The sequence below is a fragment of the Odontesthes bonariensis genome, chromosome 13 (genome assembly GCF_027942865.1).
Source record: "Odontesthes bonariensis isolate fOdoBon6 chromosome 13, fOdoBon6.hap1, whole genome shotgun sequence".
Taxonomy (NCBI): domain Eukaryota; kingdom Metazoa; phylum Chordata; class Actinopteri; order Atheriniformes; family Atherinopsidae; genus Odontesthes; species Odontesthes bonariensis.
Window position 1 is genome coordinate 11934060 of NC_134518.1, and position 27978 is coordinate 11962037.

A 27978-nucleotide genomic window follows, 5' to 3' on the forward strand; every position below is an offset into this window, starting at 1 on the left:
TTTTGAAATGTCCACACTAGAAATAATTATTAACTAAAGGGCATATATGCTATGACATTACCAGAACTGATAGAATATTAATAGTCGCTACCTCGAAAGTGTTGGGGAAAAAATGTTGTTTCATCCACTCGATAAGAAAGGGGCTGTTCATGTAGGGCTAATGGTGATTTCAGGTCACATTCGGCTAACCTGCCGGTCATTGAATTTCTTTGTAAGCAGGGGATGTCTGTCAGCGAGGTGCTTTTCCATGTTAAACGTGTTCCCTCCCTTCATCCTGCACTCCTTGTAGCGTGTCTTACACACCGGCTGTCAGTGTGTCTGCTGGCTTGCCCTCACTATCTGCCAGGTAAGCGAAATAATTCCTGATTTCGCTTCTCCCGTCTCTTTTGTTTACGTGTTTGCGTGTAGCTGAGTGCGCGAGCTGAGGAGGAAAGCAGTTAGGCACGCCCACTAGCCTCTGCGTGCATGGAGCGTGACAAAGAAATGACAGACTCGCTGCACAGACACAGAACGTTATTTTAAGAGCAGTATCGATATAAAAAAAGAACGTATCAAATCGTTTTTTGCATCAGGGTATCATGATACCTTTCTAGTATCAGTATACTGTCCAACACTAGAATGCTGTCATCAAAATGCATGATCGACACATCTTTACTACCACCTTCTGTAAGTATTTAAGACTTTCTTTGATGCTACCATGACATAAAACCCTCCGGCCAACGTTGTGCAGATTCCTCTGATGCCGTCAAACAGCTGTGACCCATTAGAACATGGACACAGGATCCCTGGAGGACATTATTTTTAGTTTTAAAATGCTCGAGGAATATTTTTCCAACCTGCTGGCACGTCTGAGGCCTCCGGAGCAGATGTTACTTCAGAAGGAGCAGACTCAGCTGAGGCGGACTCCACTGGAGCAGCCTCTGTTGCCTCCGGCTCCGAGCTCGGTGTGGGCTCGGCTGGCCTGGTGTCGGCTGGGATGTCGTCTGCAGCCTGTGTTGTATCTGAGGCTTCAGAGCCAAAGAGATGGACAGTTAGTGTGGGCGGGTGACATCATTTGTTATCATGTGTGACTCATGTAAAGAAGTGTTCCACATGTGTTCAAAGGATAGAATCCAGACACCAAAATGCAACGATCGACACATCTTTTTAGAATGCTCGAGGAACATGTTTCCAACCTGCTGGCACGCCTGAGGCCTCCGGAGCGGATGTTACTTCAGAAGGAGCAGCCTCGGCTGAGGCGGACTCCACCGGAGCAGACTCGGCTGAGGCGGACTCCACCGGAGCAGCCTCTGTTGCCTCCGGCTTCCGGACTCGGTGCGGGCTCGCTGGCCTGGTGTCAGCTGAGACGTCGTCAGCTGCTCGTTTGTGCATGAGAGACAGTAAGGAAACACATCAAGTCTTTGTGCGATGTGTGAAGCGAAGCGAGGGAGACGCAGGATGACGGTGATCGATATCACATAATACCTGCGCCGGTCTCAGTCGGGCTCGGTCGGGAGATATTTCTGTAAGTGTCCCTGATGAGCCATTCTCTGGGGTGACTGTGACAACGGGCTCATCGGTGATACGGGCGGACTCGGCTGACCCCACTTCTGCCTCTGGGATAGTGGAGCTCTGAGCTGGGGCTTCTGTAGTGGAACTGGGGGGTGAGGCGACCTCAGCCAGTGCAGAGTCTGGATTTGGTTCAGTAGCTGACTAACGGCATTTAGACAGAAAGAAACAAAGATGAATTACTACAAACATTCGCTCTAAAACAAATCCTCACCAGTGGAACAACCGACACCTGTAATCTACAAACAGAACTAATCATTGACGTTTCTTGAACAATTCACGTCACAACTGAGAGAAGAAGCATTTAAGGTGTTTAGCTGACATTAGGAAGGGACCCCCCCCCTTTTCTCTTGGTTTTTAATAGAGCAGAATCCAATGACATACACTGATAGGAAGTGGAATACAAGCTAAGAAGAGAAGGAGGGGAATTTTGAGTGAGTAAAATATGCAGAGGGAAATCATTCAGTGGGAAGGGGGTTGCCATATGTAGCTGTTTCAGTCACACAAAGCAAAACAGCTTTCGTTTTCTTCCAATTTCAAAACTAACTGGATGAATCCAAAGATGATCTTCATCGTTTAGTTAAAAAAAAAAAAAAAAGATAAAAGAAACCTACCTTTGACTGTGGAGCTACGATCTCTTTAGCAACAGGCTCCTTGAGGTGAGCAGTGAAGACACTGCAGCGCCGCTCCACTGCCCTGCGCATACACCTTCTTTCCCGTCACCTTGAGAGCACAAGAGAAAATACTAAGATCCGTGCGCATTAAAGGAAAGAATATCTCTGCATTCCAATGAGCAGAGTTACCTTAAGCACGGCCACTGCCTGGGCCGGGTAGCACACCGACGCTCCGGCACTCATCAGGCTCAGAGGAACGGCTAACCTCTTGAACTGAGAGCCTGAAACAAAGTTTTACATATCAGGACGGCAATCGATAGGACTTGGCAGAAATCTTAATCCTGGAGGGGCAACTATTGAACTGCTGTAATCAAAGAAAGGTCACATGGACATGGTGTATTATAGCTTATTTAGCTTAAACTCATGTAGGAGGTTCACAATCCTCCTGCTAACCCAGCTGGAGCCAAAGTCAGAAATCGAAGCTGCCTTAGATGGAACCTTGATATAAAGATATTTATAGTTGGTAGCAATGACTCCCTACGATGAAAGAAAAAGTAAGGCGTGAACAAAACAAATAGAAACTTGTTATTTGTTTTCATGTGGTGCATTTCTTCGTCGCTAAAAAACCAAGAAGCCTGTAACGTCGGTGATTGTGGCCACCGACCGCCCCAGAAATCCCTCAATTTTAAGTTAACCGTGTCTTCTGTATCAAATCCAAAAACTCCCGGCTTCTCCGGGCCACATGGATGTGTGTGTGTAGCCTAAATGGACGAAGACGTGCTGTACAGTGTGTGAATGAATGCGTTTAATTCTGCACCGTGGTAAATAACAGCCGTGGACGGGAGCGGCTGAAAGAAATTGATGTCGACAGACAGCAGAAGCTTCAGCTCAAACACTTGGTTCAGATGCTGACAAACAAACGACTCTGCGCTGCAGCCAATTACTGTGGATAAAACGGAGGAGGAGGAAGGTTTGAACAGCACTGCTATTCATTTAAGAGCCATCTGTAGCCGATTTAAAAAAAAAAAAAAAAAAACGCATTAACCACCTCTGCTGTTCTGTGCTGACTGTCAGGCAGTGACCGCAGCCGCTCAGACTTGTGACGTGTTAAAAGTTGCAGGTCTGACCCAGTCTGACTGCCATCCCCAAAATGTGACAGAAAAGCACCCGGGGGGGGGGGGGGGGGGGGGGGGGTGTGATTCACAGGTGACACGGGCACATTCAGTTGCCACCAGAATAATGGAAAGCAGTGCATATTTGAAAGGGGCTTAGATAAGACGCAAAGGTCTTTGATCATTACAGATAAGAACTGTGGTTTCAGACCTCAACGCTCCATCAATCAAGCACACCGAGTTACGCGATGCAAGTTATGTAAATGTAATGTAAATGTACTATATTTATACAGCCCTTTACAGACAATCCTTACGGTGTACCAAAGTGCTTTACAGCAGGTAATAATAAAGAGAAGAATAAGTAAAAACAATAAAAGAACAGCGAATGCAATAAAATACAACAAAATCGAATAAGATAAAATAAGATAAAGTGTCATCATACTACTGGTATTAAAGCAATCCTAAATAAGTAGGTTTTTAGCCTAGATTTGAAGAGGCCCAGGTCAGGAATAAGATGCAGCTCGACGGGGAGCTTATTCCAGAGTCTGGGGCAGCGACAGAAAAACAGGCTCGGTCACCCCAGTGTTTGTATTTTGACCTGGGCACTTCCAACAAAATTGATTTGTTGACCTCAGAGCTCTACCAGGATTGTGGACTGTTAAAAGCTCAGATAAATATGAAAATGTAAAAATGTAAATATGTGCAAAAGTCTACGTCGCGATTTGTAAACATTTAAGGGCACTACGCACGGAGCTACAGAGACGAACTAATCGATAACCTCTCACAGTAGGCTTTCAGAGCTTGTGGTACAGAAACTGGACACCGAGTTACCTTTCCTTGTCAAGAACATGCCAAGCAGGCCAGCCATGGTGATGGGTACCAAATCGGGGCAGAAAATCCGGGGTGGGTCTATCAGGTAATAGTATGCATCTAGAAAACAGGCCACAGAGGAACATCGTTATCATGCAGAGGAAGGGAAAAAAAAAAAACTTTTAGATTTGCCAATTCTGGACAAATGAGTGTCCTTCACTCGCTCCCACTGTGCCTTCATTTACAGCAGTAGTGGCAGTAATACGGACACTGACTACATATGCAAAGAGACACGTGTACAGTCAGTAATGTCCTCTTTTGATGTTAATACAGCATTCATAGTATTAATATATACAGCTACTTCAGCACACTAATACACCATCCAGGCCACAACTTGAAGTCTAGGTGCTTTGTAAGTAGAGGCCAAATACATATCTTATCTTCTCGTCTCGTCTAAATGTGTAAACCCCACCTCCCCGTGTACCTACTGTAGACTCACCCTCTCCTGCATGGTAAAGATTAACACTTCCCTCTTTTCACAGAGATACAGACGCCTGCAGGGAACAAAGGACAAAAGTGAAACCACTACAAAGAGATATCAAGAACAAACTTTCTATGCAGCAGTGAGATGGGTGCATCTGACTCAGTGCTGAGGGGTTTTTTTTTTCCCTGTCTTCCACAGTATCAAACTGTCAATCTGCTTTCTGCAGACCTTACAGCTGAGAAGTTAACTGCGTCAACAACACCGTTTCCTGTCATACTCCTGGCGCGCTCTGCAACATCGTACGAGCACATAGCACTTGCAGCTCGTGGGATTTTGCTCTGCAACCGCAGGCAAGAGCAGCAAAACAAAAATAAATCAGGGCTTGAGAATTAAGCTGCAGGCGCTCGATTGAGAGCCTTTCGGTGTCTCTTAACTGTTGTTCCTTTATATACAACTTGTTAACACTTGAGAAAGGGTTTTCTATTTGTAGTCAATGTGCTAATGAGGATGACAGAGTAGGAGTTGTCTGTGGTGTCTGAGAACTTTCAGTTGTTTGGATGTGCAGCTGCAGAAAATTAAATACCTTAACCGCTTGTACCAAGGGCAGCACGCCCTCTCTGGTTGTAGTTAAACTTCTCTCAATGATTCCGGGACTCAGTGGAACAAACTTAGCCTGAGCAGACCCTGGCAGCGGTGTGTAGATGTTCAGCTGGAGAGAGAGGCACAGTCAGCGTGAGACGGATCGCTACCAGATACCAGATCTGCCGCCGGTGTTAGACCATCATACCTTTTCTCGAGAAACAATTCTTCAGTGGGCGCCTCGATCACAGTGTACACACGGACGGAGGCTATTCCCAGCACCGCCGGGACGGCCACCATCACCACCTAGCACAGAATAAAATAACACTTCTACATGTGGTATCTGTCAGCTTACAGAAACAACACAAAGTGAGAACAGACACTAATCACCGAAAGACAGAGATGACACACGTGGACCTTCAGTCAAGCAAGTGGGGGGGAGATCAGAGGCAACCGTGACAGTGGGCCACACTCGATTCCTCCAATCAGAAACAAGCCAGAGGATGACACCTACTTTATGCGTGCTAAGTGGGCTTCTCTCTGCTGGTGGAAACATGTCAGGATCCAGAGATGCACCAACCCCGATCTATTTCACTGATTCCAGTTTATTTTATTATTAAGTGTGGCAAGCCTATATTAATTACCTTTCTTTCTGAGACCAATACATATATTTTAACAAAACACCAGAGCAAACTGCGAGCTTTGTCACAGATCAATGCCGCCTCTCAAGTAGGATCATTCCCCCTACAAAGTCGGAGGTTTGCAAGTTACTTTTTGGATGAGCAGCATTTTTCTCTCGATGGCTAAAGTTTTAGCAAAGCTGAATTGAGGTCATCTGAAGATTCTTGGTTAAAAGAGAGCATGCTCCATAAGGTGTCACGAGTTATGGACCAAAGATACAGTCAGTTGTAACACTGTGTTAGAAACACCCGAGCCACACGGTCCCATGGAAACCACCCCGTTGACCCAAAATAGAAATTAAACATAAGATGAGATAAAAAATTAAATCTATAAAATGAACCTATTCTCAAAAAACTAACAGTAGTTAGAATGAGGCATCTTATGTTTTTGCTTTTAAATGCAACCTTGTTCAGTCATAGTAGCTCCTTGATTAGCTTTTTTTTTTTTTTTTTTAAAATCAAACAAGTTGTTTTTCTCTGACTGCCTAATATGCCTGACAATGAAAAGAATTTACATTGTATATTAAGAAAACATTTAGTAACACTATTAAATACTACCTCGAGGTACCGTCTACTACGCTGTACTGTTTCGGTGTTACATTTGTTCCCACCAAGGAGACCATTTAAACGCAAGGTCTTCATTATAATTGCAATCTAATGATTTTTTATGCTAATTTGTTATTCTCGAGCATTACTCTGTCTGTAACATCTGTCCCAGGTTGCGCTGGTGCTTACTTGATGGGAGTGACACACTCACCATTTGACTTGAACGCACTTGTTATACGTAAAGCTGACATAAAATGATCTAGTGGCGTAATAACGTCCCTCCTGTACACTGGATGTTGTGGCTCTGGACAACTGCCTCCAACCTCCAATGTGAATATCACTACTAATGTGAATATGCTAAATTACAAAGTCAGAGCTGATCAAGACCACACAGCTGTTAAAACATGTGCGAGAGAGATTCAACGGTGAAACATCTGCTTAAACTAGTTATACTCATTCAGCGAGGCTTAGTTAGCTAAGCTATTTTAGCGCAGCACAGAGGGTGGAGGGTGACAGTCACTTAAAGTCTCGGGCGGCTTCGGGACAGTTCACGTTAAACCCCAACCACAGTATTCACTGAAAATACACGGTTAAACCACCAGAAACTTTTTCGAGAAGAAAATTTCAAACATTCACCTTGGCCGCCATGACAGCGGTTCTCTTTCTTCTTCTTCTTTCTGGAGCTCTCGTTCGCAGCTTCGTCTGGTCCAAACACGGTCAGCTACCGCCACCTAAAGGACTTACGGCGCACCTGCAACTTGATTTTATGACCTCATCAAGGTAGCGCGCACTGCGCACTCACCCACTGACTGTTCTAGCGGGGAACTTATGTCTTTTAAGTTAGCATGCGTGTAACTAAATATCAAATATGATGGATGTGTTTTTACAAAGCTTTTCAATTACAAATTAAATCCCCGTGTAGAAATCCCCCATGTATAGCATTCTACACATTTTATCCGGTAGTTAAAAAGGGCTACTAAGTGAGGCCATCTGGTTTGGGGCTTCCTGTACTCTCTGGAGAACCAAAGCTCACTGCCTATTTCTTGTTTTGTTTTTTTAATTGTTGAAAATTAGAAAAAATTGTAAGAACATAGAATTAAATATGAAAAAATTTACCGGTGAAGGCCTTGTATTATTAGATAACTTTGTTGTAATATCTTGTGAAGGATCTCGGTCAAAATATGGCAACTACTTTCTGATTTGCACAAATGAAAATGTGAGCGAAGTTTGTATGCGTTGGCTGTGTGATACACTGTTCCAGTAGTTCTCATCTAACGTCTATGGCCTCCCACTCAGTGACCGTGTACAGGATAAGTGGGCACAGATAATGCATTGTGGATCATGGGGTGACAACAGGTTTTAATTTGAAGCTGTTACTTATTCGAACACATGGTCATACTACAATAACAATAAGTCAGAGAAAAAGTGCACAGAAATGGAACACAGCTCATAGTGCAGAGGATTCAGTTTATTGAAGTCAAAGTTTAACAACTTAGGTTTACAATCTGTATTTTTTTGTAATATATATATATTCATATATATGAAACCAAAAAAGGCTACTTTAGGAAGAATAAATGTCATTTTCTTTCTTTTTTAATATCATCTTGAGTCAGTTTAATGTACAGAATAACAGTAAGCTAATATTATCCTTGAAAAAGAGCAATATGTTCCTTTTTTAATGTCGCAGTGCAACTTACATCTTACACACCTGTGCAATGTACCATGAGGTGTACACCCCTGAAAGAACACACAGTGGAATCTCCCTTTTCGGCCTGTTTCCGCAGGTCTACACACACACAAGGATCTGGGAGGGATAACACAGTCAGTGCCTACAAATTAAAACTCCTGAATCTACAGTATCCCGCCTGCTCTGCGGAGCAGCGGTTGGAAAAAAGAAGACCAGAACTGAAGATGAGAAACGGAGAGAGGTCCGCAGACTGCAACTGTATCGTAACTCTTCTACAGCTGTGAGTGTGTGTGTGTGTGTGTGTGTGTAGGAACGCCAGTATAGTCAGTCATTTGTTGCCAAAGAGAGGATTGGGAGGCACAGGGAAAGTGCTTGCATCATTTAGTTTTCTTCGTGGTGGTCTTAAATTAACAGTTGGAAAAAACATATATATCGCTGTGGTGTGTTTGATATTTCAGTTCAGTGTGACATGATGAAAAACTTACACGAGATCCACAGTAAAATAAGGAGAATCAGTACAGATAGTGCTGGATGCAGCAGGTGCTACATGTCTCTCAGAGTCTTGGACACTGGGGGGCAGCTTTGAGTCCTTGGCCTGATACTGCAGATGACAGGGTTCATCCGAGTTTCACAGACATCACAGACTGCTTAGTGTAGAGGTTTACAACCGCCTTGTATCAACCACATGTTTGTCTGGAATGTCACAATAGCTTTTGTTTTGGAGGTACACTGCACTGACGTCTCTACGGTAAGATTTCTGGCGCCTTTTTTGGCGTGCGTCAGTCGTTCTACGTTAAACCGAAACAACAAATCGAAAACCCCCTGCTTGGACGCGAAAGAAAGATCTGCGTTAGTTCGAGGAACAGCAAAAGCGCCCGCCTCGCTCGTCGTACAGTGCGTGTCTTCAAACACCATCGAACGTAAAAAGGAGAAGATCTTAAACCCCCCCAACATAGAAAGGAATTCCTCAACAGCACTTTTGCATGTATCATGCGCTACAAGTCTAATTGTCTTGCAAACATAAGAGGATAGAAAAGGAAAAAAAACAAAGAACACAAATGATCCACAGTATTTTACCCTGTCCATTCAAACCAGCCTCAGGCCTTTTTCCTCATGCAACACATCACCAGGAGAAGGATCAGCCGTGACGTAAACCAGTACAAAGTGTCAATCAGCTGTCAGGTGGTGGTGGTGGTTGTTGTCGTTTGCCTCCTAGTTGTTTGACTGCTGAGCACCCTGCATCTACAGAGTGAAGAGGGGGGGGACACTGCAAAACCTTGGCATAGAATACATCTTACTTTACATTATATCTATGACACAAAACGTAAATAGATTTATATATTCTCCTATGTTTAAATATACTTGTAGACTGTACACAAATCTTTAGAAAATGAGACGGCAAATGCATTTACCTGATATTTGAAAAGCAATGGCAAAGAGGCTAATGAGACATAGACCCTGTGATGCAGCCAATGAGATATATAGATATAGAAAGTGCATTCTTTGTAGTGGAGTGGCTCCTTTGAAAAGAACTCTCTAGCTCTTGCATTCGCTGTTAAAGGAAAACAAAACCAACGACAACAAAAAAGCAAAAAGAAACGAAAGAGAAAAAATTGTTTTGCACCCACACAGATACAAACTCTCTGTCTTCCCTCCGCTACCTCTAGAAGCATATCACAGTGGTAGTGGAACGCAAACATTTACATCAGTATACACGGCAGTATAAACATATACACAAGTCTTTGAGGACTAGAGAGGGAGAGGAAACAGAAAAAGAAAAAAGGAAAGGGAGGGAGGGACGGAGGGAGGGAGAAAAAGAGGGAGAGAGGGTGCGAACAGAAACTGTAGAACTGCGCTCCAACAGAGGAGCCTCCATCTTCAGGTGAAACGGGGGATTTCTGAACGCTTCACAGTTTGAAAGAGTGTGCTCGTGGCCAGCACAGTTGTTTCTCGATGCTTGTGATTTTCGTGGGTATCCCAGAGAAACGGCTAAAACACGTGAACCAGCATTGACGGCTACCTCTCGAAGCCTTAAACCAAAGTCACTGCCCTTACATCCCCCCCCCCAACATACACTGTCCCGTGAGATCAGCCTGGATTAACAGTGAGGTCCCTGTAAATCAAGATATGCAATGAGAGAAAAACAAAAGACTGAGAGAAAGGGGGAGAACTGGTGGCTCTGGGTGCAAAGTTCATCGGTACAAAAAGTACAGTGCTGTGGCGAAAAAGAATTCTCCTCTGTATTGCTGCTACATAGCTCCCCCTGCCCCCTAAAATAAAAAAAAAGAAAAAAAGAAAAAAGAAAAGAGCAAAACCAAGAGAATAAAAAGGAACAAATGTGTTAAAAAGACTCCTTTTTTTCTGTTTTGCTCGACAAGCGTATGGACTTTATGCTGAGTTCCATAGACAAAGGAAGATTAATGCTTTCTCTTCAGGCATGCAATAGGCACCCTGTGGGGTCCTCAAAAGTTCATACACGCAGGTCTCAGACTGTTTCCTCTAGGATATTTACACATCTTACAATGTGTGTGTGTGTGTGTCTGTGTGTGTCGGTACGTGATCAGAGTTGTGAGCGAAGGTTTAGCTAACGCAAAGCTCTGTGTGTGTGTGTGTGTAAGTGAGTGTGTGTTGGTTCAGTCTTTGAGTGACGTCCCTTTCTCACACATGTGTCTCAATGAAGGAGTGTGTGTGGGTCATGAGAGGCGCGGCCAGCGGGGAGAGGTCGTCCTGGCCGTTGGTACCGGGGCTGAGCTGGCAGATGTCTGAGTAGAGCTCGCTGTGCCACTGCTTCCACTCTCTAAAGGTCTGGGAGCACAAGCTGGGGTCCTCCAGGAGGGCGCAGATTACTGCCAGCTCCGACTCCTTGGCCTGCGGGAGCAAAGACACACCAGGGAGATAGAGCGTTAAATCCCCTCACTTCAGCCTTTCCTGGGAAATCCCTTGCGACTGCGTGAGACGTGGCACCTTCAAAGTGCTGCGGAGGGCCCGGACCCGGTGCAGCCGGTCGTTGAGCAGGGGGTCCCTGGCTCTCTGGGTGAAGCAGTGTCGAAGCTCCTGCTTGCTGCAGGGTCTGGGGTCTCCTAGAGCTGTCACGTTGGCTTGCTCCAGGGCTCGATAAAGCTGCTCCAGCCCGTCCAATGGTTCACGGTCCAATGGGTCACGGCCCTCTGACACCCGCCGTTCTCTCCCCTCTGAAACCCTCCTCTCTCGGCTCTCGACTCTCAGCTCCCGCAGGTCTGAAACAGGCAGCGAGAGTCAGAGTGACTAAGAAGAACGATGCCGTACTCAGTGATAGCAAAGCAGAAGCAGCATATGGAAACTAACAAGACTTGAAAGAAACGTTATCTTTTAGTTTTTAATTGCCACCTGCTGCCTTCACACATTTTCTGCTAGTAATTTGCAAATGCCTACTTTTTTGGGGGCCTAGGAACCACAGCCCTGAAAGCAATGGTGGATACAGTTCAAACCGATTCTAATTTTACTTTCTGATTCCTACCACGAGGAAAACAACGGCTACAGTTTCTGGTTACTTTAAAGATTAACCCTCATGTAAGGCTTGGACAACTTAACTTTGTCATTGTTTTCGCTCACTTCCAAATATTTCACAGAAATGAACCCATCGATACACTTCCTTTCATTTCCCCCTGAGCGAATTAGAAATGAAGCAGGGGTGTAGTTGGTACACTTTGCCTTAAAAAAAGTTTTTTTTTAAGAAAATACCTTCAATTTGCACACATGTGTTCATAGGTTTATCATTTTTGTTTCAGCAGTCGATGAGGATAGGTTTGAAATAAAATTGTTTTAGCTTCTGTCTCTTCTCTTTAAGACTAGATTATCTCATACTTCTGTAGTATTTCAGCGTTTCGTGCACAAAATGATCTGAATTCCTCCTACATCACTGATGCAACGTCATTTTCTTACCCTCGTCGCCCTCGAGCATATCTGCCCCCTGCCCCTCAGCCTCCTCGTCTTCACTCCGCTCTTCCATATGAGCTGAAGTGTGCAGCAGTTTTCCTGGCATCGGGTCCCTGTTCCTGGGCAGACTCTGGCTCCGCTGCTTGTGGGAGCGCCGGTGTGTGTGGCTATGTGTGTACGGCCCCCGCTCCAATGGGAAGGGCCCGTCCCGCTCCCTGTCCCTCTCTGCTGCGTGGTGTCTCCGTACCGGCAACGTGGCCTGTCGGCGTCTCTCCGGGGACATTCCCTGTCTGCCCAACCCTCCGTAAAACCCCATCTCTCCAGCCATGCTCCCCATGATGCCGCCGTAATCGCTCTCGCCTGGCGCTGTCTGGAGGAAGTGCAGCCCCGCGCTGGTCAGCGGGGTCTCAATGAGGTCCTGCCAGGAGCGGCGTTCACGGTGGGTGGAGCGGCAGCCGGATGAGTGGGTACTGGTGCTGCCCGTGCCCGTGCCCATGCCCATGCCGTCTCCACGCTGGTCCTCAGCTGAGGAGTGGGAGTGCGTGGACTCGCTGGAGAAATGTCGCCCGTGCTTGGGCTCCGGGAAGGGGCTAGAAGAGTTAACCTGGGGAGGGAGAGGGGAGGTGGAAGAGACCATCTGTGGCGGAATGGGGGAGGTGGAGGCACTCATTGGTGGAGGGAGAGGGGACGGAGTGGAGCGCATTAGGCTCACAGAGCTCACAGAGCGGGGCAACTGGTCATAACTTTGAAGGAGGTTAGCCTGATTGGGCCAAAGGAGGGTTGTGATGGGCAGTGATGGGCAGCGTAGAAAGGAGTGGGCAGGAGGGGTGACAGGTGAGAACAAACAGAAGAAACAGTGGCAGGCAAAGGAAGGAGAAGGAAGAGGTGTGCAAGGATAGAGAGAGGACAGGAGAAGAGAGGACAGGGAGGAGTAAAGAGCAGAGAAAAATGTCAAAGGATGTAAGTGAAAAAGCTATGAAATGGCAGATGTGTAACTCCAAGAATGACTGACATGGCTGTTGTATGGATCAGCATGGTAACAGTGCAGCCAGACCAAAAGCTCGGTACTGTGAGCCTTGAGCCATCCCAAATCTCTTTATACATTCCCAGTAAAACAGGGAATGGTTACAGCGATTTATTGAAACACGTGCAAACATAATTGGAAATACGGGATATAAGGCAAAAACAGAGTTTATACGATTCCAACGAGCTCGAAAGAAAGTATTTGGTATATGTGCCTTTATGCTTCTACACAGCCAGAACCTTCTTAGACAAGCTTTCTAGTAATTTCTTTAAGAAGTCTTCAGGAATAGTTCTCCAGGACATCCCAAAGCTCTTCTTTGGATGTCGGCTGCCTTTTGTTCCGTTCTCTGTCAGATAATCCCACACTGCTTAAATAATGTTGAGGTCCGGGCTCTGGGGAGGATTCATCCCTCCATAAGACCTGTTGCCACTGATTTTCAGTACACTTCTTGTGTTATTTGGCATACCTCAGCCTTTTCTCCCTGTTTCCCTTCCTTAAGAATGGCTATGTGACAGCCACCCTTCCATGGAGACTATTTCTGATGAGGCTTCAGTCCAATTTACTCAGATATTTAAGAACACACAGCAGGGATACGCCAGGATATGCCAAGTTTTTAGTTAATAGCTGCTTAAGAATCACCTTTTTGGCACAAAAATACATTTTCATGGCTGTCAAACTGTTGTATTTCGCAATTTTTGTATATGCAACTAAAGAAATGAAAATGATCTGTCAATGTGGCAGGCTACTTGTAACAAAGCATGTAATGATACAATTTCAAATAGGTTTTTTAAGTTGTCTCTTAGACAGAAACGGTTTGTCCAAAAACAAAAAACCTATTCCTCTGAAAAGGTTCATTTACACTTACAATAGCTGGACTGAAAATGACTGAAAAAAAGCAGCCAATATCCAGAGAAAAACTTTGGAGAACTATTGGTTAAGACCACTTTCAAAGCTTACAAGAAAGTCTGAAAGCTTGAAAGCAAAATATAAACAAATGAGCGGTGGCTCAAGACTTTTGCGCAGTCCTGAACGTATCTGAACATCCACTGAGCAAGAGCAGAGATGAGGTGAACTTTGTTCTTTGTCGCCACCTAGTGGTCAGACTGAGTTGAAGTTCTGGCAAGCAGAACAGAGAGAAACTATGGTCTTGGCTGCTTACAGAACCAGATAGTCCCACACTCTGATGTTTTATTAATGCTGAGAGCTTTGGTCTATGCAGTTCTGAGAAGTGTAGGGCTTTTAAGAATAAAATATTCCATCAGAATAAAACACTGCAGAGAAGATCTCAAATGAGCTTGAATGAGTGTGTGTGTGTTACTTACTGATGGCGTGCGATGGTAAGTATCACAGAAGGACGAGGGTCCCTCCTGTTTTAGGGTCATCGATCCATCAGCTTCGTCTTGATCGCTCTCGCTCCAGTAGTCTGATACGAAGACGAACACAAGCACACACGTGAATTCGTGAAGACAAATTCTGAGGGAATCATTTCTAGTCGAGGCGCTCCATCTCACCTTCATCAGGGCGTGGCACCTTATCATCTGGTGTATAGCCGATAGCGGCGAGGCCCAGTCGGTTCATCCACCTGCAGGAGACAAGGAAAGCACGAATGATAAAAGGTAATGAAAAGGAAAGCGTTGGAGGATAGATTAGAAAAAGAGCAGAAAGAAGAATGGGTTATCACGGTTAAATGGTAGGCGATGAAAAAAACTTTCACTCTAAATAATTCAGGTGCCGTTTCTTAAGAGCTCGTGTCTAGCTGACTCCACTGTGCTGATGAAAAGGGAAAAGATTTGTGATAAATCGAGAAAAGTAAGCAGGAAATGGAGGAATGGCAATCCTTGTTCCCGATCTCTCTGAACAGAGAGCCTCAGCTGGTGTTCTTTTTCCGCTCTGCAGTCACACGTCCTTCTGTCTGTCTCCTCTGCAGATCCCAGCTTGTCCTGTATCCCTCCACCGAAACCTGATAATAAGGTCACAACTAAGAATAGAGGCCCCGTCTTTATATGGGGAAGAGAAAAATAATCGAACCACTGAAGGAAGTGCCTTCTATAGGAAGTGAAATATCCAATACGGTTACCTAAGAAGGATCCAAAACACCAAAACAAACCATTCATTCAACCGACCAGAAGCCTTTACCTCTATAAGGTGGCTATTTACTGGAGCTCAGCCAGCTCTGACACACAGTTAGAGAGACACTTGCACCAAGAACTGTCTGTGAAGTTTGAGGGATGGCAGTGGGCCAAACCTTTGACAGTCAGCGATTGTGTCTATGACTGACATAAGCGTTTTTAGTGCTTTTTTTCCCGGTTGTATGAAGGGAGACAGGGACCAGACCTTTTCTGCTCAGCATTGATCAGCTCAGATCAGAGCAGCTCCTATTTTGAAAAACAGCAAACTGTCGGCAGCAAGACGACGAACCTGTGATTGTGGAACTATGTCGTGAAACTTGCTCTATAGGCTGACAAAAACAACACAGTCCGGCAACCATTTAGCCCCCTCCGTAGTTGTTGAAAAAAATTTCAGTGGGAATGTTTGCATGCTCACACGCAACATCTATGACATTTTAGGGCTCCAGTAGCATGTGTGAAAAGGCCTTTGCACACCAAGTCAGTACGTTTTGTCCAGTAAAAAATAAATGCGCATCAATCCAATGCTTTTTGAGAGCACATACAAATGTAATAATCCAACATGGCATCTGACAAACGAATGCACTCGGTCTCTTAGCACAAAGCATCTCGTGACAATGCTAAGAATAAAGGGCAGCAGAAAAAGGCAGGTATGTTTTCCTGAAGCGCTCACTGTGACAGCGGAACTGAATCTGGTGACAAGGATGAGGTGAAGAGGATACATCTTGAACTGAAAGGGAGGCTGCCAGCCTTATGGATCAGTTCATGGAGCCTGTTGGCATCTTCTCCCCGTGTGCCAGCCCATTTTCACAAGAACTTCAGAGCAAACAATGAACCTTTTTAGAAATGAAGGCACTTTTCCTGCATTTTGACCGCGGGAGGCTGGATCTAATTTTAGGTTAATTTTAACTGCTCCCAAAAAGCCATGATAACACTAACGCCAACAACATCCATCTTATGGCACATAATGCTCATAAAAATGTGTGCAGCACTCAGTCAGATGAACCAGTGAATGCGGTGCGGAAGTCAAATATTGCTGGTTAATTACTCTCCCCCAATTATCTCCCCATGTCATTGAGGAGAGGTGTGGATAATTAGAGCTCATCAGATGGCACTCCTGCAAATATCACGACAATCTCCCTCTCACACAGGAACACACGTGACACACACAAACTCAAACACATTACCAGCCCCGCATTTAACAACAGAGGGCCAGATTCATGCCTTATTCATGCACAGTGTTGTGTCGGTGGGCTGTTGCTTTGTGTAAACTTGTTTTACTCAGCTAAAATATTCATGGCGTCCCCGGTCTCTGCCTATTGTTGACGTTAACGAACCAACGCATACGTAGAGACTCACCCAGACGCAGTTGCACTCACCTGTTCATTTCCTCAAGACAGTCAGTGGCAAAGAAGAAGCTCTTGATTTTGGGATGACAGGCTTTGAAGGCACTGCAGTCAGTCAGGGAGAAGAAGACTGATTAGCGTTTTTCGTGTATGCGCAGTGGGTTCGTGTGCTTTCCCGTTGTGTGAGTGAAAGCAAATGTGCTTGATTAGTAATTCTGGCGACAGGTGAGGGACACTCACAATTTCCGCCTGCACTCTATGGCTCTGTCTATTCTGAACTCAGGGAGGCTGATGAAGCCCTCAGCCTTCTCGTCCTGCAGGCGGAGACAGATGGAGAGTGGTGGTACATCATCAACACAGAGAACAAAATGTCATCCATACTGAAATAGCAATTTTATTTGCGACAGTAACACTCGGACTAAGCATATGATCACAACATGTGATGTTTACATTGGCCAGAATAGAGGCCACGCCCCAAACAACGTGAGAAAGACAGAAGACCTGTGACTATCTAAAAAGGAAGAAACATGTACAGGTAATTTGTAGGTCTAGGAAAGTTCTTGGGTTATTCTCATAATCCACTAATCCAAAGAAATAAAAACATCCTACGGTGAGTTTTCTCTTTAATGTGCATTTAAAGCCATTAGAATGGAATGAAGATATCAATTATAATCAGTTAATGCGGCGGCACTCAGTAAATCAGCTAACAAAAAACATTCATTCTCATTATTTAAACATCAGAAGAAAGGAATTCAATCAAATTTTTTAGGCTTAATGGAATACTTTTGGACACTTTCTGCTCATTTCTGGGTTTTGAGTGTCAAATTAAATGTTGATGTAGAGTATTTTTGCATTTTTAATGGTTTGACAGAAAATAAACATGTAATTTAACTGAAACGTCTTTGCCTTTTTTGTAAAATTCTCTGAGATTACTTTCTAACGGGAGGGGCTGTAGCTCAGGAGGAAGAGCAGTCGCCCACCAATCGAAAGGTCAGTGGTTTGACTCTGGCTTCCCTGGGCCACATGTCCTTGTGGCAAGACACTGAACCCCACGTTGCCTACTGATGTATCCATCGGTGTATGAATGAGTGAGTAGAAAGTAGCCAAAGATGTGCTGTACGAGTGTGAGTGAATGGGTGAATGTGGCATGTAGTCAGTAAGACTAGAAAAGCACAATACAAGTACAGTCCATTTACCATTAACTCTCATTGTGAATTGGTGCTATATGAACGGAACTGAAGTGTTGCAAGTACAACAATTCAGGAATGACATTCATTATGGAAAATGAGACAAGAATGTTTTTAACATTTAATTAGATCATTAACAGAAGAAATTAGAAATGTAATATGTATTTAATGGATGTAAAAAAAAAAAATGCTACGTTAAACCTTTGTAACTTATTCATCAAACCTCAGAAACTGATTTTGGTCTTTCATTCATACAAAATTCTCACGCGGTAATTGCACACATTGCAGTTAAATGGCCATTTTCAGGTAATGATGCTTGACTATAAGGCAGTATTCATTTGCACCCTACTTTTATAAATAATGGAGGAGCAAAAGAGAGATTTTCTTGAAAATAACATCTCCAGACAATATTATAAAGCCTATTTTACAAGGATGGAAATTCATGATATCTTACTGTTGTACATTAGTTCTGGCAAGGGGGCATGTGACTATCAATAGGAATCAGAAAAAAATTAAAGCTGAGTGCAATGTCTTACGTTTTGATTGGTATACCAGTAGAGGCAAGACTCTTTGAGGATAAACCAGTATTTCCTCCATTTTTGGGTGAAATAGCCTTTAGCATCTTTCTTCTTCCACAGCCAGCCCTCACAGTCACCGTGGCCAAGGTCCTTACAGGAGATTCTCCTCCGGCTGGCACTGGTGAGAGAACCTGGAGAGGAAGACACAGCCAAACACGAAACAGCCATGTCAGTCCTCAAAGTGGATTTTTCATAATATTGAGAGCATATTACATCAGGGACAATGAGGAGGTAAAGTAAATGATCAATTACAGCGAGTTAAATAAAGGAGAAAACAGGAGTAAAAATGTTTTTTCTTCTTCTTTTTTTATCTACTTTCATCTAATAGACTACATCTGGAATTTCCAAATATGCAAAAAAAAAAAAAACACCTGACGTCTGAGCTGATGCACTTTGGGTTTTATTTAAAGCCTTCTCATCCTTTTGCAGTGACACACCACAGTGAACACTGTGAGACAAGCTTTCAGTGTGAAATGTAATACCAAGTAAAGCCCAGTCTCACGAAACAATATATAATAGGCGTGTTTGTTCACATGTCCAAAGTGTGAGGTCCCAATTCAGGGGTAAAAATGTGAGATGGAGACACAAGTGTAGGGTGTTGTTTTGTGTCGGGGAGCGTGACATGACAAAAACAGCCGTGTATGAATATTAACATGTGTAAGCACGAGCCATGTACATTTTCCTAACCTTGTACTGAACGAAGAAGAAAAGTAACACGACTGTTGAAAATGTGTCTAATCGGTGTACCAAGATGTCACAGGTGAGATGTCACAATAAAATGAAAAACACTATAAGGATGGAATGGAAAAAAAACGGTATGAAAGACATGGGTTGAATATCAAAACAAGTTCATTGCTAGTGCAAAGATTGATATTTGATAACAAAAATGGTGCTGCATCATATACGCTGAGGTGTGCTTCTGGGGTGGTCCTACATGAGAGAAGGAGAAAACACAAGGGGCCTTACCTTTACTTCTCTTTTTGGTTTTTGTTCTTAGAGAGGTGTAATGGAAAGACTAGAAGGAGGGAGAGAAAAAAGACGTTAGCTACATCTATAATGAGACAGACACGCTGAAGCAAATAAAACTGTCTGAGGAAGTTCCTGCACTGCGAAGTAGCCGGTTCATTCTCCATGTTTAACCAACTTTTTTTTATTGAGTCAGGCACGCAGCAGAGAGGATTTCAGGCACAGTTATGCTGAAACCATTAGAGGCAGAAAATGACCTATAACCTATGATAGTGAAGTGAAAATGTCCCCACTAAGTCACATGAAACTGAAACCTACTCATTTAGTAACTTGAAAACAATGTAAGTTTTCAATCCTTCTCAGGAGCCAATTTTTTATCATACTGTTTTAAAGGACCTGGAATCAGTCCACTGTAGTCCAATTCTACATCAGTCTGGGAACCCATCAGCTATAATGTGATGACTATGCCTCTAGAGGGAACTGCCAATGCTTTGAGTCTTCCATAGTAGCCTGCGGTTACTCCGACGTCCGGCCATCATTGCTTGAATGCAACGCAGATGAATTTAAAAAGCTAATGAAAAGCTAAAGCTCTATCTGATAAGAGCTAATGGTTCCAAGGTTTTGTTTCTGCCACTGCGTTCAGCATCTCTCCACTCAAACACAATTTATCAGCAGTGCACTGAATGGAAACAGAAAGCAGAACGCTTTGACACCAAAGATATCTGTTTATAGAGGTTTGTTCTATTTTCTGACTGTACCCTCTCGACTCTTTTTTTCCAAGCTAAAGGAAAGATTTTTTGCAACACCACCGTTACCCATGAACACGTGTTGTGTAATGGAACTAATCAAAAGTGCAAAGTTAGTGAATTGTATGATATTTCAGCAAAGTGTCTCGTTTTTTTATCTGGATTAATAAAGTCTTATTTTATCTATTGTCTGCCACACAGCACTATCTAAAGTTCGCTAACGTTTGCTGGCATATTTTACAGGTATCACATCAAATAAGTCTGCAGGAGCATATCGTCTCGTTTTTCTGTAAAGTGCCTTTAATGGCTTTTGAAGCCACACAGTTAGCTAAATATGACTGCCACTTATCTATTTAGGTGTCTGTTTGCTGTCAGCCAAACTGAATCACTGTGCGCTACAACTCACAGTGCTTTTCAGAAAAGGTTAGGGCCAATGACTAAGACTGCCTCTGTGTCACAATAGCTTAAACATGGAAACCAGTCTGCCACATTTGACTGTTATCTTTCAATTAATTGTCACAGTTCTGAATAGATTCAGTCTCAGAAAAGCTCCGCCGTTCCTGCCAGCCTGTACGTTCAACTATTATTTATACACAATCGATAGTGCAGTGGACGTGGTTGCTAGGAGATTGTCGAAGGAAGTGAAGTCTGTGCTGCTTCATTAACTGGAGTTGGAAATAGAATTGAAAGGTTTTTCGAGACGCAGCATTATTTAATGCTACAACAACTACTATGTACTGATTTATGTATAAAGCTCTCACACAACCTATGTGGCAGGCTCTTCTCTTACCTTTCTCATGGAGGCAGCTCCTGAGCTCCCTGAGCCTGAGTACCTGCAAGAGGATGGAGCGGATATAATGCAAGCACAAACATCTGTTGACATCTCATTCTACTGATAACAAGCATGTGGTCAAACGGTCAGCAACCACAGACTCACCTGTCTATTGTGTCTGCTCTCAGTGTGTCCGCGCCTCGCTGATAGAAAAAAGACAGAAAGAGACTTCATTGCATAATCTAAAACGGTGTCGGACATTTAACTTCTTGCACAGTATATGTTCTCCTTTTGTTGTTTGACTCATTCCACACACGTGCTGGAGTTGGTCCAAGGAGCAAAGTATGCAGCGTCTAAAATGAACAGAGACAATCTATGAACCAAAAATAGATTTTTACCAGTCATAATCTTGTGTCATGCATTATTTGACTGGTATTCATATAATCCAGTTGCTCAAGTTCATCATGAAGAGATGTCGTGATTTACAACTTGATTCTGAACCCTATCAATGAAAAAAAAAAGCAATTTGATCAAACATCGATTGATTGCTTTTTTTTTTGCACGCAAACTCATATTGTTCTCATTCTGAAAACATCAACAGACATTGTCGAGAAGAAACAAGCAAATACTGGTAAACTGCTATGATTTCATTGGCTAACACTGACGATCACAGTCTCAGCTGACACACATAAAAACAGAACAGTGTAATCTAAATCTGTTCACCAAACCGTAAATGGACTGCAATCATGTTGTGCTTTTTTAGTTTAGTTGACCACTCAAAGCACTTTTACACCCGCATTCACACACACAGTCATACAGCACTATTATCTTGCACTGTGTTACAGGCTACGCAGTGTTTTTTGGTTGTTTTTTTCAATCACACACCGATGAGCGCTTCGAAGGCAACATGAGGTTCAGTGAGGTTCAGGTTCACCCTGACATGTGGTCTGTGGACTGAACCACTGATGTTCGGATTGGCAGATAGCCACTCTTTCACCTGAGCTCCAGCTTGATCGATTTATTTATCTGCCAGGACATACATAAGTGGTAGGTGTATTTATGTGAAGTAGCCAAACGTTTAAAAATAGCCAAAGCAAAATATAACATAAGTAATAATAAACATGAGTAATGTCTGTCACTCCTCTTACCACATATTACGCTGCTAACTTACTATTATTACTTCTGACAGTGATATTTACACATACTGCAATTCTCAAAATCGCTTTACATGGCAAATTGTCGTTGAAAACCCACAACACTTTGCGAGCAGGTAACACTGACAATACAGTAAAATTACTAGACTGCATTACTTGAGTCCATTTGCAACTTAGCAGTGCTGTATGAGATGTGTGTCCACGTCCCATTTCCAAAATCGAGTTTAAATGATGCAACGGTTTGCTCATCATTTAAACCCCAAAAGAGATGAGTGTAAGGCATATTCCAGGGTGTAGTTCAGAAGCCTGCATCAGTAATGGCATAAGGCAACAGAAAACCTGCATTTTTATGAAGACTTTTATGAAGCCTTAATTCTACAAAATATATACAGCAACATGTGCTGCCATCAAAAAAAGTCTCGTTGCTTATTTAAGCAAGACAGGGTTAAACCACATGAAGCATATTTCTCTAAAGTAGCTCAGTTGTCTGGGTGCTCATCTGGCTGGCCCGCAGTCCAGATCTGTAGCCACTGAAAACAGCTGGCACATTCCGAAAAAAGAAAAGACAGCAAAGGAGATGCTGAAAAGTTGAGCAGCTGAAATCCTTCATCAAGCAAGGACAGGAAAACTTTACATTCACTTCTCCAGCGATTGATCCCTTCAGCTCTCAAACGCAGAGTGTTGCTGAAAAAGAGGTTGTGCAACACAGCAGTAAACGCGCCGCTCTGATTTTTTTAAAACACGCCAAATCAAATTTAAAATACCATTTTTTTAGAAAAAAACTTTTTGGAAACTGTCAATTTTTATATTTGCTACATTTGATTCTTCTTCTGTTTTTATTTACACTGCAAAATGCATTCAGTTGTCTCACAAGCCCCCGAAAAAGAAACAGCTCCATTACTGGCAGACTGTTTGGGGCTGATTACAGGCTTGATTTCCTGATGACTATAATTTACTTTTGCCTGGTGGTACAAGAATTGTTGACTACCACCACAAATTGAATCATTTGTGAAGCCCTAAAATAATCCTCTCAGCACAGTCAACTAAATTTGCTTGAGCTGCGTCTTCATTTGCTGTCGTTTGCACTTTGGATTCTTTTTTTATTCCCCATTTTTTCCTTAAATGAATGTAAAATAGTACTTTCAGATAAACAAATGGGACTGCAGGAGCACAGGTCTGAGCCCACAAGGGACAGGGGCATCCTAAGCCACAGTGCGAAGAGATGATTGGGATCATTCCTTATTAGAAAGTGAGGAGGCTCGGTTAATTTGTCCAGGGGACCATTATCTCATAATCCAACCACACTTTCGCAAATTTTGCAACACAAGCGTTGCTAAACGTTGCCTTCCTACCGCTTTAAGCCTTGTTTGTCGTACGGCTTTAGTCCACTTACAAATGTGTTGGCTGTGTATGGTATTATTTCACAATGTGGCAAAATATGTAAGAAAGAGACACAAAACCTCACAAATCCTTTTGACATCCACCAGTAAGAGGAAAGGAAAAGGAAAATCCAGACAAAACAACAAAGAGGAAACAAGCAGGTTGTCAAGGTCAGCATGCTAGTTAGTGAAGAATAATCCAATTCATATACTGCCAAAAAGATATGAGTCACCGCCATGAGAAACACGCAGCTGAGAGGGTTAGAGAGGGCTGGTGTGAGCTAAGCTGTTAGCGCTCCATACATGCGTGTGAGTGTGTGTGTGTTTGTTTGCTTGCTGCGTGATTTTAAGCACAGTCTGTCAGTCGCGCTTGTAATTGGTCTAGCTGATGCTGAGTCATACACCTACTCACAGGGATACGTGCATCTGGATGTGTGTGTGTGTGTGTGTGTGTGTGTGTGTGTGCGCAAATGTCTGCGTTTGTTCAGGATAAACTCCTATTTAGACTCAGGCGTGTTCGGATGAGTTGTGAGATGGCTACTCTGCATACAGATGCTCTCCTGTGTGTGTGTTTGTGTGTGTGTGAGAGGGAGAAAATGTAAAAGCAACAAAGAGGCGTGCCTCAGTGTCACTGTCCTTCTCATCATCTGAGATGCTGGCGATAACACTTATCATCCAGACTCTCCTTTGTCTCCTCTACCTGGCGCACACGCACGTACAAAATCAACAGTGTGTGTGAATCTGTCAACATCGTGACCTGTCCTCGAGCCACAAACAGTTCCCTTCAAACAGGACAAAATGTCTGCTCTGAGCACACGCTGTTTATAGGCAAAGACACCCTATTAACATCCCACTCTGCTTTCCCTTTTCTCTGAGATTTGCCGAAGTCGTCCCAGGTTAACAGATCTTCGACGTCCAGACACGCAACGGTGTGCCATGAACTCATGTAACATATATGCACATTAAATCGTAAAAGCATTCACACTTTCAGGGCAGACTAGGGACCTTGGCTCACAACTTTCCCTTGCCCCAGATAAGTGGCAGAAGATGGATGGATGTATGTTAGCTACACAAAGCTTTTCATCATCTCTGATTTTCTCCCACTGTCCAAAAACACGAATGCTAGGTATACTGGTCATTTTCAAGTGGCTGCAGGTCTGAATGTAAGCATCCTTGATTTTCTGTGTCTTCGTGTAAACCAATTGATGGACTTGCAACCTGTCAAGGGCATACCACTCATCTTGCTCAATGTTAGCTGGGATAGACAAAGCACGTATTGGTGAAATAAGCTACTGTACCCATTACCACATATGTTACCAAATGATACCATGTTAACAATAAGTAAAATGGCTATAACCAGATGCAAAGCTACATTGTATTGAAAAATTAACTAATTTGAAAGTCTCTATACATACAGGCAAAGGTTCAGGTGGCTGGTCAAGACGCAGGGTGGAGGACAGCATGGAAGGGCTGATGGGAAAGCTGGGGCTGCTGGGATTGCGGCTCTTGCGCCGAGAGCGTCTGGTGGAATCGCGCCGGCTCTCTCTGCCCGGACCCTCGGGCTCCTCCTCAATCACCAGGATCTTGTCATCACTAAGGTATCGCAGCAGGGAGTTGTCTGAATCTGTGGGAAGGAAGAACAGAGAGGGGGTAGCACGGACATCAGATGGTGGACGGGCTGAGTAAAACGGATAACAGGGAGGGAAAACCTCAGAGGGAAGAAGATAGCGTTGTGGAGTCAAGGGAGAACCCCAGAGTAGAAACGCTGAGGTTGAATAGACACTCGCTGATAAAAACCCAACAGAAAAAGGATAAAAGTGTCTCAGAGCTGCAGGATCTGATATGGATCACAGCTGGGGACATACAGCTATAATCTGTTTGCAGTGATTATGTTGATTTGGAGGGCACAACTGCTCAATCTAGTTTGTCACAGAAACTTTTATTCTGCCCTAGCTCCACACAGACAAAGCTTCCAAACTAACTTGTTTATTATCTACACATTAAAAAATGGAAAACTCGAAAGTGAAAAAGAGACGGGGAGAAAGAGAGAGAGAGGAAGAATGGTAGAGCTGATAAATTAGGACTTGACTTTAATATAATTCATAGACTTTCTGATGGTAGAGCGGATGATCCTCAGTTGAATACAGATCATGGCTCACTGCAAAATGTTGAGTTTGGTTAGAATCGGTCATATTCTCATCTCCAGGGCAGCTGTACAAATGCTTTTTGTGGCTATTTATTGTTCTGTCAGATACATACCCAGCAAGATATGTATCCTCACACAAACACACCACCATGGATAACCAGAGGATGAGCTGAGATGCATTGAGCTGAGTATGGAGCAAAGCACGGCACCGGTTCGACCCGGCTGCGTTAAGTGTGGAAAAGGCTGCGTTTTCCAAGGTGTACGAATGTTTGTGCGAGTGTGTGTTTCTGTGTGTGTACCTCGGCTCCCTCTTTTGCCCGTGCTGGGTTCCTTGGCCTCGGCCATCCAGTTATATTCGGGAGGCATGGAAACAGGTCTGAGGTCACCTGGAAGCACCAATCACCAATCAGAGAGTTGGCTATGAGGGGGGGGACGGTAACTGAGACACACTGAGGGACACAGCTGGAGGGGTTGACAGGTGATACAAGGAGGAAGCGTGTGCAGGTAGGGGAGCACTCCTGAGGAACTACGACAACTTGCAAGTGGTGCGCATCAAGGGTTGCCCGATAATTCGACAGTTTTGTTCATTTTTCACGTTATTATGCAGTCCTACATCTTGTTCGTGACTGTGCCTGAAATCATTGAACAAATACACTACATAGTGCTCTACATTTACTGTCTGTCACTTTATGGGAATGCCTGTATTCCATGTTTATCAATAGAAATGAAAAGCTGCAAGTGTTGAAACAAAATTGCGTTGATGAATTGTCCAAAATGAGAGGACTCTCTGGGGGTAAAAGGATGGGAGTCCAAGTAGAAGTGCCAACATTGCAGTGTCTCAAATGGTCACTAGAGGTGTCTCCAAAAATGACCAGAGCACCGTGTTAAAATACTCAAATTCACTGCAGAAATAGGCATGTTTACTGCCTGGTGCAGCTCATTTTTCCATTCATAACGCCTGTAGTACACCCGATAAAATTCTAGAGGTGTGTGAGTCTCTTTTCTCTCCAACGTGGCGATGACCAAGCGAGACCTCTCCAGGTTTCATCTGTCAGAATGGTTCCTATTTTCGTTTTTTTAACTCCACACCCAGATCTGAGTGTATTTCTCTCTTTGGTGAACCACAATTGGAAGAGGGCAATATTTGTCCAAAATCCAATACAGCGTCTTAGGTGTCACCAAGCAGAAACTTTTAGACATTCACCGATTTTCCCCTGATTCTTCCAGGATACATCTGGAAAAAGATTCATTACTTTGCTGGATGTTAACTGTCCGTTTGACTGTTGCTTTTTTTTTTTTTTAAATTGGTTTTGTTTTGCGCATCATAAGATTTTTGTGGAGGACCTTTTTTTTCCCCCTGAAACATCATTGTGTTTGAACTGCTCCTTTATTTGTCTTCAGCAGATTTTTAGCAGACAGCATTTTGGTCTTAGTTGGCAGAACTCTTTTTTTAGGCATCAGAACTAAACATCAGGGATCTGGGTATAATTATGTTTGCATAATAATTTATGAGGGGCAATAAGGAGGTTGGATGTTCAGTACCGTGACCCTTGTCCTGTACATCAGATGGCACTGTAGTCCCTTGATAGACAGAAAGGTGCATTACAGGAAGCTCTGGAAGCTGTCTTGGAAAGAGAGTGAACACAGGTGGTGGGGGCAGACAGGGAGTGTGTTTGGACCGAATGTTCAGCATGTGAATTTGTTTGTGTTTGGAACGTGTGAATAAAGACATAGGGAAGCAGAGCCATGAAGCAAGTGATGAGCAAACAGGTGAAGAGGAGTTCTGAGAAAACGGTGAACAGAAAAGACAGAGCTGGTGGGAGTGAACATGCAGGGCCAGAGCCATTCCTGCTCCACTCATTACCATGGGTTGGAGTCTTGTCCCGCCGCCGCACCCCCGTATTGCGGCCCCTGTCGTAGTCAGGCCCCGGCGGCCCATCTCCCTCCAGCAGAGAGAAGTACTGACCGCTGTCCTGGTCCAGGTAGTAGCTGACTGCCTCTGAACCTTTGGAGCCGGACTGGGAGCTCACGCTGTAGCGACTGATGTCGTCACATGACATTAGACCCATCTCCTCCCTGCGGAGAGCAGAGCTGTCATCATCAACGTCGCCAGCACCATCACCCCTGTCATCAGCAGCATCGTAATAATCAACATAATGGTCATCAGCAAAAATCTCTCAGTGTGTGTCTGACCTGGTGCTGTAGAGTCCAGAGACAGGGGAGAGGATGTAGACATCCTGCATGCTCGGGGCATCCATTTTGGACATGCCCAAAGTCCCGCCGGGTGTGGGGGAAGTGCTGGTGGGGCTGGTGGGGATCGGCTGAAGTGAGAAAATGGAAAGAAAGAGAGAGGGAGAGAATTACTCTTTTTATTCAAGTATTTTCACTGTTGGAGGATGATGAGCGACCTGAGTATATAACCTACAGAATCTGAGCTTTTCACCTTCTTCTGCTTCACAGAAAAACAAACAAGCACACATTTTACAGTATTCTCCAACATAATGGAACCTTTTACGATAACTTTTCTGTGCCGTAGCTTGAACACAACACTGTTATGAGTATGTTGTCTTATTTTGTAT

At 43.8% G+C, this 27978-nt stretch overlaps 1 protein-coding gene across 2 annotated transcripts in view; it reads right to left on the reverse strand.

Annotated features, from left to right (window-relative positions):
- Positions 1-10603: 10603 nt before the first annotated feature.
- Positions 10604-27978, reverse strand: part of LOC142397547 (connector enhancer of kinase suppressor of ras 2) — a 63006-nt gene continuing 45631 nt past the window's right edge. Inside the window, exons 10-24 of one of the 2 annotated variants that reach the window (XM_075480981.1) lie at positions 27593-27720; positions 27264-27475; positions 25699-25785; positions 24669-24877; positions 20886-20923; positions 20739-20781; positions 19203-19251; positions 18195-18367; positions 16712-16785; positions 16505-16576; positions 14511-14581; positions 14322-14422; positions 11982-12579; positions 11025-11296; positions 10604-10928 (exon numbers count right to left, since the gene is read on the reverse strand). In XM_075480981.1, coding sequence (XP_075337096.1) covers positions 10719-10928; positions 11025-11296; positions 11982-12579; positions 14322-14422; positions 14511-14581; positions 16505-16576; positions 16712-16785; positions 18195-18367; positions 19203-19251; positions 20739-20781; positions 20886-20923; positions 24669-24877; positions 25699-25785; positions 27264-27475; positions 27593-27720 — 2337 coding nt within the window. In that variant the 3' untranslated portion in view covers positions 10604-10718. The remainder of the gene's footprint in view (positions 10929-11024; positions 11297-11981; positions 12580-14321; positions 14423-14510; positions 14582-16504; positions 16577-16711; positions 16786-18194; positions 18368-19202; positions 19252-20738; positions 20782-20885; positions 20924-24668; positions 24878-25698; positions 25786-27263; positions 27476-27592; positions 27721-27978) is intronic. The other variant, XM_075480982.1, reaches the window with a different exon arrangement.